The sequence below is a fragment of the Cygnus atratus genome, chromosome Z (assembly GCF_013377495.2).
Source record: "Cygnus atratus isolate AKBS03 ecotype Queensland, Australia chromosome Z, CAtr_DNAZoo_HiC_assembly, whole genome shotgun sequence".
In the NCBI taxonomy this organism is placed as follows: domain Eukaryota; kingdom Metazoa; phylum Chordata; class Aves; order Anseriformes; family Anatidae; genus Cygnus; species Cygnus atratus.
This window is the reverse complement of record NC_066396.1, coordinates 62,249,356-62,264,853: the sequence shown is the minus strand read 5'-3', so window position 1 is coordinate 62,264,853 and position 15,498 is coordinate 62,249,356. Positions and strand designations below refer to the sequence as shown.

Below are 15,498 nucleotides of genomic sequence, written 5' to 3'. Positions count from 1 at the left end.
CTTAGCATTTTGATCAATTGGCATAAAATCAGAAATATTTACAACTACAAAATGCTTCCTTTCACCCTGTAACAGATGCAAGAGATCAGAAGACAGCTGCTGGTCTTTAGACAATAGCGTGTGGTCAAAAACCCACCAATGCAAGCTACTGTGGAAACTGCTGAGGAGACTGTTGGCGCTCTAGCTTCCTGCAGTAGCTGCATGCTAGCTAAATATGACTGCTGGCCCATGGTCTGGGTACACCCATGCTTCAGAAGAAATCTGTGATTGTATTTAGTGAGAGATAGATCCCCATACCTTTTGTTTAGACTATATGACCCTAGATTTTTTTTAAATGCTTTTATAATAAGAGGTCTTCCATTAGCCATCCCAATAGTCTTCCCTTTTATGTGTCCTAATTAAGTTAGGAATGTATTTTTATTTTTATTTTTATTTTTACTCTTAGATATATTTCATGCTTCTTCCTGAACAGTTTGCTTGTCTCTGTTCTGGTTCCTCATGTTACTGACCTGTCATTCCTTTTCAGTAGTCAGTCTCCTAGAATGTAAAACATAGTGTGTATTATTTCTGTTTTTCGTTTGTTTAGCGGGGTTCCTGTTTTTTTTTGTCTTACAGTAACTCTGTCTGCGTGTATTCGTGTCTTGTCTCAGACATTCAAATGTTGCTTGCTTGCCTTGGATCATTGGTGAATTTCCTGTCTTCTTGCTTTTTAGATTGACTGTACTTCTCTCTCACCACCCCATCATCTGATGCTCATTTGCATTTTTCTTTTTGGCTTCTCAACGTAGCGAGTCTGTTTCACAGTGCTCTTTGTTTTCTGTCTGATCTCTTTTACTATTCTTTATAGCCATACTTTGTTGTAGTTAATATTTCCTCTGTTTATCTTTCTTTGATGTATATGCTTGAGGTAAAAGATGATTAACTGTTTAGTTTTTGTGTCCATTCTCCATCACTGGTTACATTGAATCTTCATAATCCCTGGGCTCAATTGCATTTCCAGACCATGAATCACCTTCAGGAGCTGTAGCAGACAACACTTCAAAACCAAGATGACCCCTGAATATCTTCTATATTGGATTAAGAATGGTGTATATTCTGTAGCTCATATATTCAGTTATCTTCACTGCCTTTGTTATATTGGTTGTTGTTTCAGTGCTGCTATTGTTGCATTTTCCTGGAAAATAGAAAACCTCTTCTGCCCTCACACTTCCCTAAAGTTTCCATGTTTGCTGTCCCCTATATGGCTGCTAGAGATTTCTGGCAACTTGGGCTTTAAAATGTTTTTCTTGGACAAATCTGCTTAATAATTATGGTTTATAGTAATTAAAAGAGAGGGCCTAAACTTTACTGGAGAAAGGTCTACATTACAGTCTCAAAATGCATCCCGCAAAGAAATCTTGTTAATTGCTGCCCAGAAGTGGTCAGGTGGCAGAATTGTGGTCATGTGTCATGTACCTATTCAGTCTCTACCTTTTTTTTCCTGTTTTCTAATGTCTGTATTTCTAATGGCTGTATGAGAATAAGGTTATTACAATAGATTTGCCCAACAAATGTTTCTACTCCTGTATTTCCAGGCGGCATGCCAGTAAGCTAAAATGGATGACAGTTTTAATCAAGATACAGGATTCAGGTTTAGTAATACTGAGTCATGAGCATATGAGTATATATGCTCAGCAAGCCAAACCTGCGTGTGTCTACTAGCTTGAAATTCAGTAAAGAGAGTGTAAGATTTAATAGTTTAATCTTTTATTCAAATGCATGAAAAAGGACGCTTTTCAAGTTCCAAGAATGACATTTTTAGTTGCTTGGATATCAGCAAATCAAGGCTATTACAATGTATTCTAGTTCTCACACTGTTAAAATTAACGGAATCTTTAGTTTGCAAGTACTATTTAGTGCTTTTTCTGTAGATGAAACTGAGTGTGAATTTTTTTACTTCAATGTTCTTCTGACATTCTTTAAAATGTATTAAATATGAATAACTTCTGAAAGTGTTGCTGGAGACTTGCAATGACAGTATGCTAACCTGACTCTTTAGTATATCACTTCAGTAGGATATATGGGAAGAATGGCAGTTGCTGATCAGATCTGTGGGCACTGCTCCGGTTACAGAGACTGAGAACCATGATGGGTATATTAAATCTGTGTGAATAGTGTATCCAGTGATGGAAGTGGATTCCTTGGCAAATGAGCCCTTACAGTACAGAAGAACTATGCTTCTAATGATTTAAGGCAGGAAATGACCTGAACAGCTGTGGCTTCTGTCAGGTTTTTCAGTGCTAATTGTTTTACATGTTTTATGTAAAAGCTAGAATTAGAAGCATTTATTTTATAGGTTCTATAGATTTGTGTGCACTTTCCAGGTAATTAGTAAATTGCTGTTTTTTTGTTTTGTGATAAAGATAGCCTGTTTCTAATACCTGTTGTTTTGCCGATGAATAAGAAATGATGTTTATTAGTGAATTCATTCATTAGACCAAGTGAAGGATTTTCTGTCGCACTGAGAGCTGCTTGTACTTACTGGTCTGATTTCATATTCTAGATAAACAGTTATGAATACTGGAGTCCATTAGCAATCTTTAGCTGTCAATTTGTGATAAGTAATCAGTTCATAACCAACTCCCCTTTCTCTTGAATGAAAATAAGTCCCTTGAAAATTTCATATGGTAATGCATTTACATTATGGATCAAGCATGAGAATAAATCAGAGGAATTATAGAAATTAAGTCTGAAATTTAGCTTATGGGTAAACATGAGAGGCTGGCCGGTTGGAGCTGAAAAATAATTACTTTTACTTTGCATGAATTTCATGTTTGATCTTATTGCAAATAAATTGCCTTCAAGAAACTGATGCAGTGACTACATTTATTTATGCTACATTTCATTGAAAGCTTCGGAGCTAACATGATCTCAAAGGTGCACTACAGATTGTTCTTGAGATTTATGAGCAGAATTTCACCCTGGATCTGTTTGACTGAAACAGCCATGACTATCTGTTAGGCTAAACTTAACTACGTATGAATTTACATCAACTGTAAATGATTCAGTTTATTACTTTTAAATACTCCTTTGATACTGCTGTCTTTGTGCAGAGCAGCAGACTATATGTAACCTTTTTTTCCCTAGAAACTTAGAGTGCTAAATTCTATGAGCAGCAGAATAAATGAACCTGTTTTTCTGTGGGATTTGTATTTGACAGCTGAGTAATCTTATTAAAACTGCAATATATATGTTGTATTTTAAACACCAGCAAATCTAGAAAGGAAGGTATTATATAGAATGGGTGCTCTCATCTTTGATAGGGCACATACTTGTATAAAAGTTTCCTGTGGTTAAAATATGTGTAGAAATTTAAGAACAGCTAAACTGCTTTAGTCTAGAGATTATTCTGAAATTATATCCTGTCTCTTAGAGCTGTGAGAAGGAAATTCTTAGAGAAGATAATAGGAATAGAGTGAGTATGTAATGATCTTTTCCTATTAAATTTCAGTTCAGGGACATAGAACTAGAGATATACATGCTCGTGCGCTTGCTCCCTCCCTCTGTGGAACTGTCTTCCCGAAATGAGTCTTTGAACCTATGCTGGTCTTCAGCATTTGTTATGTCCTGCAGCCAGGAGTTGTACAGCTTAATCAAGGGTGAGCATTGCATCACATTGCATTATTTTTCTCAGCAGCAGTACTGTAGTTCTCATTCTTCTCAGTGCCTTCAGGAATTTAGTATATTTGAGACTGTGACACCACTATCAAATGTCTTTGAAATTATCAAATAGCTTAAAAAATTGGAGGGAATGGGGAAGAAGGACAAGACTGGTGGGCAGAGTATGCCTATGGTGGAAATACAAGAAGTAAAATACTAGATTCTAGAATGATTTTCTCCCAGAAGCTGTGAGCTGTGTCCAGTGCACATATGAATTATGTTATGTATTAAGTGTCTTAAATGAATATCTTTAATTAACTAAATGTCACTGCTACCTCATGGAAAATAGCAATCAGACTTTGGATCTCTGCTGTCGAAGACACACAGTTGAGGTGTAACTGTGTGACCTAGAGATCAGTTGTGCTTGTAGTATCCTTCATTGTCAATTGTCTTCATGTTTGCCATTCACAAGCCAGACTCATTTGAGAAGCCGATGCAGGGTAATCTTACAATATCACACATTTCCTGATATTATGGATCCTTTAGTGCCCTACCATTTTGGTGGATTATCTCTTGTACTCTGTGAGCAAAGATGAAATCATAGAATGCCAGGTCCATCTGCATAGTCTGGTAAAGCTATCTTTTATCAAACTAAAAAGCATGTTTGTATGGATAGACTTATAGTCATGACTTATAGTCACCCACTTCTCTGTTGCAGTATGCAAGGCTTCTGCACAGAATGTTAATTGTTAGAAGATGATATGTCATTTACGTTCAGATTAGCACAACGAAATGATGCCACCACCAGAACATGGTCCTCTGTGACATTACCTTTGCGGGAGGTATGGCATCATACCTAATGGATCCCCACTTTCTGATTACTACTGTAAGAGCAAGAGTTGTATGTCAAATACAACATACATCCTGAATGAATTACCAGCTATAACTGAATTCACAGTTTTGACAACTCCAGAATTTCTCTGCTGAGCTGAGACACCAAAGGTGAATGAGTGAGGAGGACAGCATGTTAGCAGCTGGAGTTTCAGAATCTGTTATATTGGTCAAATTTAGAGATCAGAAATAAATTACTAGAGATACTGGAAATGCCTTTCTCTCTAATAGTCATGCCTCCTTTCATTTTTAGAATGTATATTTTATGCCAGGAGTGCAGACTTGAACATTTAAGAAAACTTGGGTTAAACATACAGTCACAGTACTGTCATTACAAAACAAACAAACCAAAAAACAAACCAACAATAATTCCATTTGTGACTGACAGGTGTTTTCTGCGTTGCCTCAGTGTTTTAATCCAATAGCAGATAGTGAAGTCTGTGAAGGCCACTTGGTTCTTCAACAATGCTGGTATTGTTAATTCAATGAATATGAGAGCTTTTTTGCCGGACAATGTCTTTCAAGTAATAGAAATTCACAGTGCACATACTCTGTTGAATATGTGCCATACTTAGTTCTGTAAAAGCAGGTGTGATACAGCCTGCCGTCAATTTTGTGGCTGTCCCTGTGGAGACAGGATTGTATCCAGTATTCTTGTCTACTCTGGGAGAGGACAGAACTGGTTCTCCATCTCCCCTTGTCTCCTGAGACATCTCTGCTGCTTCAATTCTGTTGGTTGCAGATTGTTGTGCTATACTGTATACTGTAGCCACAAGAGGGCAGAGATGCATAACACTGTACTTAGTAGTCAGTACCCCACACAGGATGTAATATATTTATGCTTTGGATGTTAAACAGCTGGTAGCGGTATCTCAGTTCAACTGTGCTGGACAGCTTGCAGCATGCAGCAAGATTATTCATGGTTGATGCATACTTTTGGTGTAAAAGTAATTTAATTAATCTTTAATAGTTACCTGTACGTGTAATATGAATCATGTTACTTATGTTAGTATAAAATATAATTCTTTTGTTGTTATTTCTACTTAAATGCTTAAAAACTAGTGTGTTCTCTTTACAATAAGCCAGGGAAACCATCTCTGGGTTTCTAAAGAGGATTTATCAGGTATAGCTGCTTTACAGGGCTGTTAGGATGTTGATCTAATGATACGGATTAGTTACTACCTTGCTTCCCTTCTGGATGGTTTTTCATTTGCATATTTGCAGATTTAACTTTCTTGGGGGAGGGAGTGGGAAGGCACTCTATTAATAGTTCATTATATAGTTTGTTCTTTCTCCCTGGCATTTTACTTAATAAGTGATAAACACTGATTAGTGAACACTCACTTGGAATGCTTAGAGTGTTCAGAGAGAGAAATAGCTATAAAGGAAAAACTTTTGAGCCATCATGATGGCATTATAGACAATTACTTACATTTTGCTGATGGCATGGTGGATATAGATCTTTGCTATAGTTTGTAAATCTGGATTCTGTTCTGACATTTAACTTAGAATGGGTGTTTGGACAAGTCACTCAATTGTTTTCAGTCTTCATTGTGCTACATATGAAAAACTACAGTGCTGCCCAGGGTTATTAAATAATCTATGGAATATTTTGCCATGCAAAATTTTTAAGCCTAAAATATAAAAAGATTTAAAAAGGATTTAGACTGTTGTATATAAAGCAGAAATCCCCAGGGATTAAATGGTTACTGATAAAATAAGAAAACTGTTTAAAATTTGGTTTAGGGTTTAAACCTGTCTCTGACTGTAAGAAGTTGGAAGGATTATGCAAGGAGAAACAGCAACCCTCCATCTTCCTGATAAAAAAATTTTCCCTGAAGCATTCATTGTCTCTTGCTACATGATTGTAGTGTTGCAATGATTTTTTAATGAAACACCTTGTGACTGATGTTTCTTTGAAACTTGAACTGTAACTGGCAATTCTGAGATAATGAGAAAGTGTTGACTACATAAAAATGTCATAAACTGTACACCTAGAGAATTCGTATGTTGTGTTGTTACTCACAAAACAAAAAGTTAAGAATTATGGTTTTCCTCTTCTGTTCTTTGATTAATGCTGTTTTTTAATCTGACATAGTTACTGACACTTTTTCATTCCATGGTTCTGGTTCATAACTACTGTAAATTAAACTAGTTATTTTATATTCTTTAGTAAATAATGTATGCAAATGCTTTTCATTTTTTCTTCTGGATCTTGTGATTTGGTAAATGTGCATTGAAAATGTTACTACTTCTTTTCTGTCTTTCTGGTATTGTCAGCATGTGCAAGATGGGATATTACAATGGTGGAGCTGTTTGCTTTTTATCATTCTGGAAAGGCAAGCTGGCTTGTTTCTGTGTTCTTTATACATAGCCCATACTAGAGTGGTTTTCCATTTCTGCATTTTAGGTGCCTTATCAGGAGCCAGGGAAAGCTGGGAGTATGATTCAGGAGCAAGAGACCTTCAGAGTCCAGACCTCCAGAGTCACTTTACACTACAGAAGGTGTTGGAGAATGGTGGAAGCAGTGGGACTCAGCAGGCTGCTCTGCAGAAGCTTCTATCTCAGGCCTCAAATTTTAACAGCTCAGTTGGAGGAAGTTACTTGGAACTTGCCAACACAGTAAGTGCATTTTGCCTCTGCTTTTAAGTTCTGTAGATTTTTTTTTCTTGTTTTTCTCTGAAGAAGTGTATTAATCCATCCTTTGAGCTGTCATGGAAACAATGCCAGGCTGCTGTTGCCTTTCATTTGCAAGGAAGCTAATGTGATTTTAGCAGTTGAAAGGTGCATAATATTTCTAAAGCTTGTATAATTGAGTTCTACCAGAAAGGATAGGAGTTGCTGAGGAACCAAGTTCAAGTTCTTAATTTATACAGTTTAACAAAAGACAAGGTACGCGTGAAAACTTCCTATCAAATATTTATTTATTTAAATCAGGGCATCAGATTGTTTACAAGTATTGTGCAGAAAAGTTCTTCCAGTGTTATTTCTGTACTAGCCACTAAATTTTTGATACTTGCTTTAAACCCTCTGTTGCAGCATTGTGCTCTTTATTTCTGTAATAACTATTCTCCATTGTATAAAAAGTGCAACTGTTGAAGGTATAAGGCATTATTTTTGGCTTCCCCATCAATGTATTGGGATCAAGTTTGTGTTTTAGTTTTAAGTGAGGCATGTTATAGAAGTCTGTTTTGTAGCATGTTTCTGATTATGCTGCACAGGGTTTTAAGTGGAGAAATAAAAGATGATAAAATGAAAGTGAAAAGTTTTTTGATTTTTAAAATGATTGCTTATTGTCACATTTGACTTTGAAATTGATACAGGATAATTCTAGCTGTAGGGGTAATTCTAGCTGTAAGGGAGCCTTAGGAGGTTGTCTAGTTCAGCCTCTTGCTCAAGACTTAATGTCTAATGGAAGTGGTTACTGGCAATAGAGTAAAATCAACTTCTTTAAGGTACATTACTCAAAAAGAAAATACCCTGAAAGTGTTTTTAAAAGACTTCTTCTAATATATATATGTTTTAAATTCATGAACACAGTCTGATGTAGGACCGAAGTTTCCAGGTGCAAACTGAAAATACGTAGATATTAAAACATGTTTTATCTAAAGGACAAAAGACCTCAAGGAAGTTGACAGTTCCGTAAAAAATTGTGTCCTCATTTTCTCTAGCAAGCATAGTAAGAATTAACTGTGGTAAATTGTGAGCTCTGATCTTTAAGACTGGACAGGAACATTTGAAAACTGTAAAGAGCAGAAGAAGTGCCAGCACACACATAAAGAAGGCAAGATGGAAAACCTGGGTAATTATAAAACAGTTAGCAGCATTACTTATATCTCCCAGTATTTTTCTGGAGATGTGTGCAATTTTGACTAAGAGAGGACATCTAGATTTATATAAGAACAATCATGTCCAGCCAATCTAAAACCTGTTTTTACAGAACATTAGACTTTGGGTATAGTGGAGGGATAGTAGATGATGTGTATCTCTGGTAAGGCATTTGACCCTGACTTGAATAAGGTTGTCATAATCAAATGCAGAATAGGCTATAGACTACTAATTAGGTGAATTTGTAATTGATTTTAAAATTGTGAGGTGCTGTGTTTTTAATATCTTTCTGAGCTCTTTTCTGCCCCATTCTCCGGTTTGCATGAAAACACTACCAAACTCAAATCAAACTCTACTGGTAAAATCAGTGCTTATCCATGCTGAAAACTGCACTTGTGGTCATCCATTAAAAAGGTGCAAGTCTAAGTTTAAGGAGCATAGTGAATCAGTGTTCAGCTATACATATTTCCATGACTTTGATTGGTTTGCTTAAAAAAGTATGGATTTGGAAAAATGTGAGCTACTTCCCATAAACTTATTTTAAAGGATGTAGGATGATGCTTAACAGAAGTTTAAGTGGAGCTGTTTAAGACCAATGTAGCTGTGCAAAAAGAGTGGAGTGAATATTTTTATTTCTGGGTTGGGAACTGAGTTGCTGTGTCCTTTTTGACTGGAGTTCATTCAGGTTTCAAGGTGGATGTGTACTAATACATCCTCTTTCTGTGCTCCTGCTGACTTATGGTGGTTCAGAAGCGGTGGGCTTTAGAAGCTGTTGTACGTTTGCAAATAAGAAGACAGGTCTGCAGTGTTATTCAAGAATGCACGGTGTGAAGGCTGCTGCATCGCTCTAATATGTAGATATCTTAAAAATAAAAATGCTGAAGGCTCATATGAAATAAGATCTCCAGGTATAATGGCTTTCTTTATTTCCATCTCTAAATTCCTTTTATGCTTACTGTTTTGAAAGACACCTGATCTTTGTTTTAACAAGCATCTATCATACTTCTTCTTTTAAATATTCAATGCTCTTTCAAACCATAGGTACAATCAATAGTCTCTCATTTACGTATAGATGAATATAATAGCATCTCCATTTGACTCCTACTCAAGCACTGGTGTCATGAGTCACACACAAATTTTTGCTTTGGCTTTCTTACAATGGAAAGAAGGGGTGAGAGAAAATGGAGAGAGAAATTTACTTTGTTTTTCACTATTTGCATTTATTCCATTTACACTGTTAATACTGAGGGATGTGCTGCAGTTTAAATTTAGACTTCTAAAGAGAGAGACAGGCTTAGAGCTGTGAGTTACTATGATACTTTATTCTCTGTCTCTTTCTCAAATTGTTTTACCTAACTATATTTGCCACAATGATGAGACTACATGCTCCCTCGTGTTCATTTTCAAAAATCCCAGATTGCTTTCACACTTTTGCGGGCTGAATCCAGGGAACTTTGCCATTTGTACACAAGGAGCTGGGCAGACTCCCTTGCACTGTAACTACGGTTACTTTTAAAAAACAAACAGAAACAAAACAACAACAACAAAGAAACCCCAAAAAACTGATGTATTTTTAATAACTGCATTTCTGCCCTTTTAGAGTTGATTGTTTCTTTTTGTAAAACTGTGTGATAGAAGAGCAAAAATTTTAAAACAAACCATGTATGGACATTTCCTTCTGGTACATAAATGCTCCTGAAGTTAGCCAGAGTTTTAATCTTCTTCAGAATGATTACAAAAAAGTAGACCAGAGCCCTTCTATGTCATCCTGCTCATATGAACGGTTCTTGACAGTTGAACATCTCCCAGATATATCTATATAGGCCATATGGGCACATTCTTGAAGGTAATGTTTTTTACATTTCTTTGTAGGTGTTTAGACTTCAGACTCAGAGCTCTGAAAAAGTGTCTGTTGTATGGGTGAACGTGTGTAACCTGGGTGATTTCTGGTTAGAAGTTGTGATTCTTTTCTCTCTGAACGTATGACTATGCAGTCAGGCTAAAGACATCCCAGTGGGGATTATGTACAGCATATCCTACAGCATAGATTATATTCCTCAGTTGATACAGAGGGTCTTCATGCTGCTTTTAAATATTTAAGTACTCAGGAGCATTATCCCTGTTCCTTCAAAAGAGTGATGAAATTAAAAAAAAAAAAAAAAAAAAAGAACTGTTTGAAATTTAGCCATGCATGTTCATTGCATGTGTTTCTACCTTTTCATTTCATTTTGCAATATTTTTGTTTATTAGCACATGTTCACATTCAGCTTTTGTTTTACCTGAATAATATATTCTGTAGACTTTCTATGAAGTAGAACTCTTTCAGTGTTTTTCAGATTCATCACTGTTACCCATGAATAGTAAGAACACATTTTTCTTTATAGCTTCTCACATTGGTACCAGTATTTATGACTAACATATTAAGCTTTAATGTGACCTGTCACCACTTATTGATGATGTACCTGTTTGTGTCAGTAGGTTAAATACTACTGCGAATACCTCTGACAGGAACCATCAAGTATGTTCCAAATGTAGTCAGTCTGAGTTCTTCCTTTTTTTTTTTTTTTAATTGCATTCAGATCTAAACAACTTAAATATGGTTCATGGATAGCAAAGATTTCAAGCATTTCAAATGATTTCTGTCAGGAGTGTGCCTGTCTGGCAATTTGTTTTGTATTTGTTCTTGAGTCTGCAAAGATGGATGAGAATCGCTAGTCTGGGTAGTTGTATAACTGCAGAGAAATAACTGATTCATGTAGTGTCGCATCTGCTTGCTTCCCAGGAGGCCATGCAATCTTGATTTGTTCCTGTGGTGCTATCAGGAGGAATTGCACTCTGTTGTAGAAAATGAAGTGTTGTTGTTCTCTGAAAACTTGACACAAGGCAGCATTCTGATATGATATGCACCTTTCACACTGGAATTCCAGTGAAGTTCAATAAGCTGAAGGAATGAGGTTTGCATATGTTTAATTTTCTTTTCATACTCTTCTTGCACATGATTGAAATAGAGTAGGTAAACTTGATACTTTTTCTTTATTGAGTAGAACATGTACATATAAATGCTCATGCATGTTTGTGTGCTTATTGTTGGTTTCTGTTGCCTTATTTCAGTGTTGGTAAGATTAATGTATTTGTTGTCACAAGCAGCTATATTTACATAAGTAAAACCAACTGGGATGGTTTGATGATATGTTGATATGATTTCATACCTCTGTTCTGTCAGCTGGAAATAGCTCTGTTTTGTTCAGAAAGTTCCTGCACGAAGATCTTAAATTTAGAAAATGTAGCTCAAAGTATGCTGATGTATATTTTTTAACTAGCCAGTCTCTGGACTGCTGTGATCTGGAATCCTTTAATCTCTGATTTTTTCCTTCTAAAGACACTTTAACTGTGAGTACACCTTCCTTGCTATAGCTATTCTTGTTGAAAACATTTAGGAAATATTTGATGGGGGTATGGTTGACTTGCAGAGGAGAAAAGTACAGCTTTATTTTTGTGAATAGTCTGTGGTAAGATTCCTTCATGACCACTTGCTTCTAGAAGCCCATGTTGCTGTTTCCTCTTCAAAGCAGTTGTGCAAGTACCACAGATTTGCATGTTCTTATTATCTTAGAGAGAAGGGCAAATTTACAGCGTTACCTTCATTGCTTCTTTCAGCATCTCATTGTTCTGGCCACTGACTAAGCAGGCATAATCCTGCTTTATGTTGAGCAGAGCTGTCAGTGCAAGATGAATGTGTCCAGAGCACTGGTGCAGATTGCTCCACCTGCCAAATCTGCACTCATTTCTCATCTTAAAGGGTGCTGGTTTTGGAGCATCTCCATGAAGAATAAAACAGAAAGCTAATGCAACAAGATTCTTAATGCATCGTCTTGTAACTTCTCTGGAGTGTGCTCTGGAGTATGCTCTTCCTCAGCTAATCCTGTTTGGTTTGTATGTATGTGTACCTCATTTGGAGGTATTAAAGACTATTGAGTTTGGGACTGGATTGTTTTGATCATGTGGCTCTGTGTGACAGGATGCTTTCTGTACGGTGCAATTAAGGTGACTAAAACAGATTTAGTTCTGACTGGATCATCTGTGCCAAGTGTAGGTACCATCTCTGCAGGACACACAATTCAAAAGTTTGTGAAGAACAAAGGCATACTGTAAGATTCATAGCAAAGCCATGTAGTAGTTGTATTGACATAAGCTTCTCACCATGATCACTAGCAGATGAGAACCTGATGTGTTTGTTTTAGGGAAGTATCGTGTTCTCTGAAAACAGATATTACTGCAGTACCTCTTTGTCAGACTCAGTGGATGTTTGCATTGCTAATATTTCCTTCTTAAGAGTGTTGAGCTGCAAGTTATGACAGACAGAACCATTGCTTTCGGAAAGCTATTCCTTTTAGTTTTTACTGAGTGATAATACTTCAGAAGTCACAATTTTTTTCAGGGATAGGTGGCTTTTCCTTTGCCACCTAGAAGATCTGTGTCATAATCAGGCAAAAATCCTTTGCTATGTGACTAGCAGAAGATGTTTTTGTGTAACTAAAAGTCTTTTCTTATAAAGACTGATACGATCAGATTATCACAGGTAACAGGAGTCTGCTTGTTAGTCTCATAAATAAGTTTTTATTTGGCATAACTCAATGTAGAGTGTTGAGGGAGTAAAAATGACAGTACTGAAAAGCCCATAGCACTCTCCCTCACCCCCCTAAAGCTGTAAACCTTTATATATGTACTGTAATTTTGTTAAGCTACATTATTGGCACATTTAAACTACGCTGGTGAACGCAGGTTTTTAGATTGACTCCTTAAGTACAGGAAAGGTTGTCTGGTTGCCAAAGAAAGCAAAAATGCTTTTGTAGGGAGAGGGAAAACAGGACTTCACAGAAATTTGTGACTGCTGTGGAGAGACTTTTTTATTCAGTCAAGGTATACTCTTAACAGCTATCCTAAGTATGAAACATTTTTTCTGTTGTCTAATTTGTAGCAATCAGCAGTAAATTAAGCATGAATTTTATTGCAATTGCACAGGTATTTCTTTGGGTAAACGTTCTTTTAAATAGAAGTGTCAAGGAAGTTGAAGACAGAACTGCACTTTGAAAGGTAATTCCACAGCCGGTTTGTAGGTCACTTTTGTTTCGTGTCACAGTTAATGAGACCGTACTGTTAGGCTTCTAATTTCTTTTCTAAAGTTTTTACAGTTCGACAGCTCAGTAAGATGTCCTTTCCTGGTGCCCCTTTTTGTTCTTTACCTTCTCTCCAAATTTTCTATTTTTAAATTCAGCCTGCATGTTCCTCAGTTTGGGAAGCCTCACTCCGTCAGCTTCCCCATCCCTTCTCTTAGATGCAGGGAAATTTGGACCCCAGAGCATCAGGTATCCCATGCTCTCACGGAACATTTTTTTGAATGGGAGAGAATAATGCATTTCTAGTCCATTTGCATGAGACTAGTGTTGATAAGAAAACATGTGTTTCAGGGAATTTATTCAGTGCTATGTCCACACTGTAGGTTAAACCAGAATGCACAGATTGATTTTTCCCAGGTTATTTTGTTAGGGAATCTGTTCTGTATTCAGCATCTAGTGCGTACTATCACAGTAAATCACAGGAGCTGGGTCTCTTCCCCTCCTCCCCTTATCCTCACTTGTTTTCAGTCCTACATGCAACTGTTACTACAATTTCGTTTTTATGCCAATAAAAGCTGTTAGCATAAAAATGTAGGCTAATGATTCATTCAGCTGAAACCCTCCTAGGTAGGAAGGGTTGAAGTTTAAGAAGAATTCAGTGGTGTCGACAATGGAGCCAGCATTTCATAAAATATTTGTGCCTAAGATAATCGTGCCTTTTGTGTCTTTTCTTCCAAGCTGGACATATTTCCATTCAACCAGGCTTAAAATAAGATCTGAGAATACCATTGAAGTGAAAACTGATTATGGGAATTCAGGATTCAGGAGGCTTGGCTTGTCAGAAAGCAGTCACAAAAACAGTTTTGTTTGAGGGACATTTTTTATGTTTTAACATTATGTTGGAAGCTGTTTGTCTTTGATTTCAAGCCAGCATTGTAATGGAGTTAGTTTGTTGACAGAGGCATCGTGTGTAATAGGATAATGCAATGTGTTCATACAATCCTGGCTTCTGTGTCCCTTTACTAATGCTCAGTTACTCATTTTTCTCTTTAAAGTTAAAAATGGAGATTATGGATTAGATCTTCCTGGAATCATCTATGCTATGTAGTTATTGGATCATAACAGACATAGCTGAGCAAAAGGCAGATTATAAATTTTCTTGAAAATTTCTTTTGCTTGCATATTAGCACCATTTTTTCTCTGTATTAGGTGATATAGTCCCTTTCTAAGGACTCTATGCTGAGGTTCCTTTTTTGTTTTGTTTGAATCCTGTTACTACCTCCATCTGCAGATGATCACAGCCCAATGTGATGGGTTTCAGCACAGGGCACATTTATTCAGGCAGCCTTTTAATAAATCCTTTTGAAATAGGCTTTTAATTGGATCTTTTATGTGACAGTGGAACAATATCCTGTACAACCATGTAAGGAAGGTAAAGCACACAGAATGATGGTTTTTAACCCAGTTGTAATTGTGTAATGGGAACTGGCACGTGGCAATCAGGTACTACAGGAAAAGGAGCTCTTAACCAGTCTGTCTAAGTAGATGGTTTGAAGGCCTAGCTACTGTGTTTCAAAACTTCAAATTTAGGTTAGTTGCAAGGACTTTGTACCCTGCACTTCCCCAACTTCTTTACTACATAGAAACTGTTTATGCGTCTCATTTTGTTCACTGTTGTTCATAGAGCTCTGAGTATAATGCACATGCTCAGGTCTTTTCATTTTTCCCATTTTTTTTCCCAGTTGTCTGCAATGAAGAGCAATTCACATTGTATACTGGGCTAGCACCACGGCACATAGCTATACAGAATGTAGCATTATTATTACCTGCTTGGCAGTGGTAAGCTGAGCCTGAGACCTAGGGTTAGACATCTGAACGACTTTACATCCTGCATTCCAGCGTGCCAGAAAAATTACCATGTAGCTCTAGTCACAGGAACTTCTGTCTTATCAGACTTTCTACTTGTTCTCATTTGGCTTGTTGCAGTTGTAGTTGGCTGAGCTTCTATGAACCCTCATTTATT

At 36.7% G+C, this 15,498-nt stretch overlaps 1 protein-coding gene across 8 annotated transcripts in view; it reads left to right on the top strand.

Moving 5' to 3' along the window:
- MCC (MCC regulator of WNT signaling pathway) overlaps positions 1-15,498 on the top strand; it is a 207,507-nt gene that overhangs the window by 20,900 nt on the left and 171,109 nt on the right. For all 8 annotated transcript variants that reach the window (XM_035562606.2, XM_050716463.1, XM_050716464.1 and 5 more), the window contains one exon: positions 6,941-7,152. In XM_035562606.2, the coding sequence (XP_035418499.1) occupies positions 6,941-7,152 (212 nt within the window). The remainder of the gene's footprint in view (positions 1-6,940; positions 7,153-15,498) is intronic.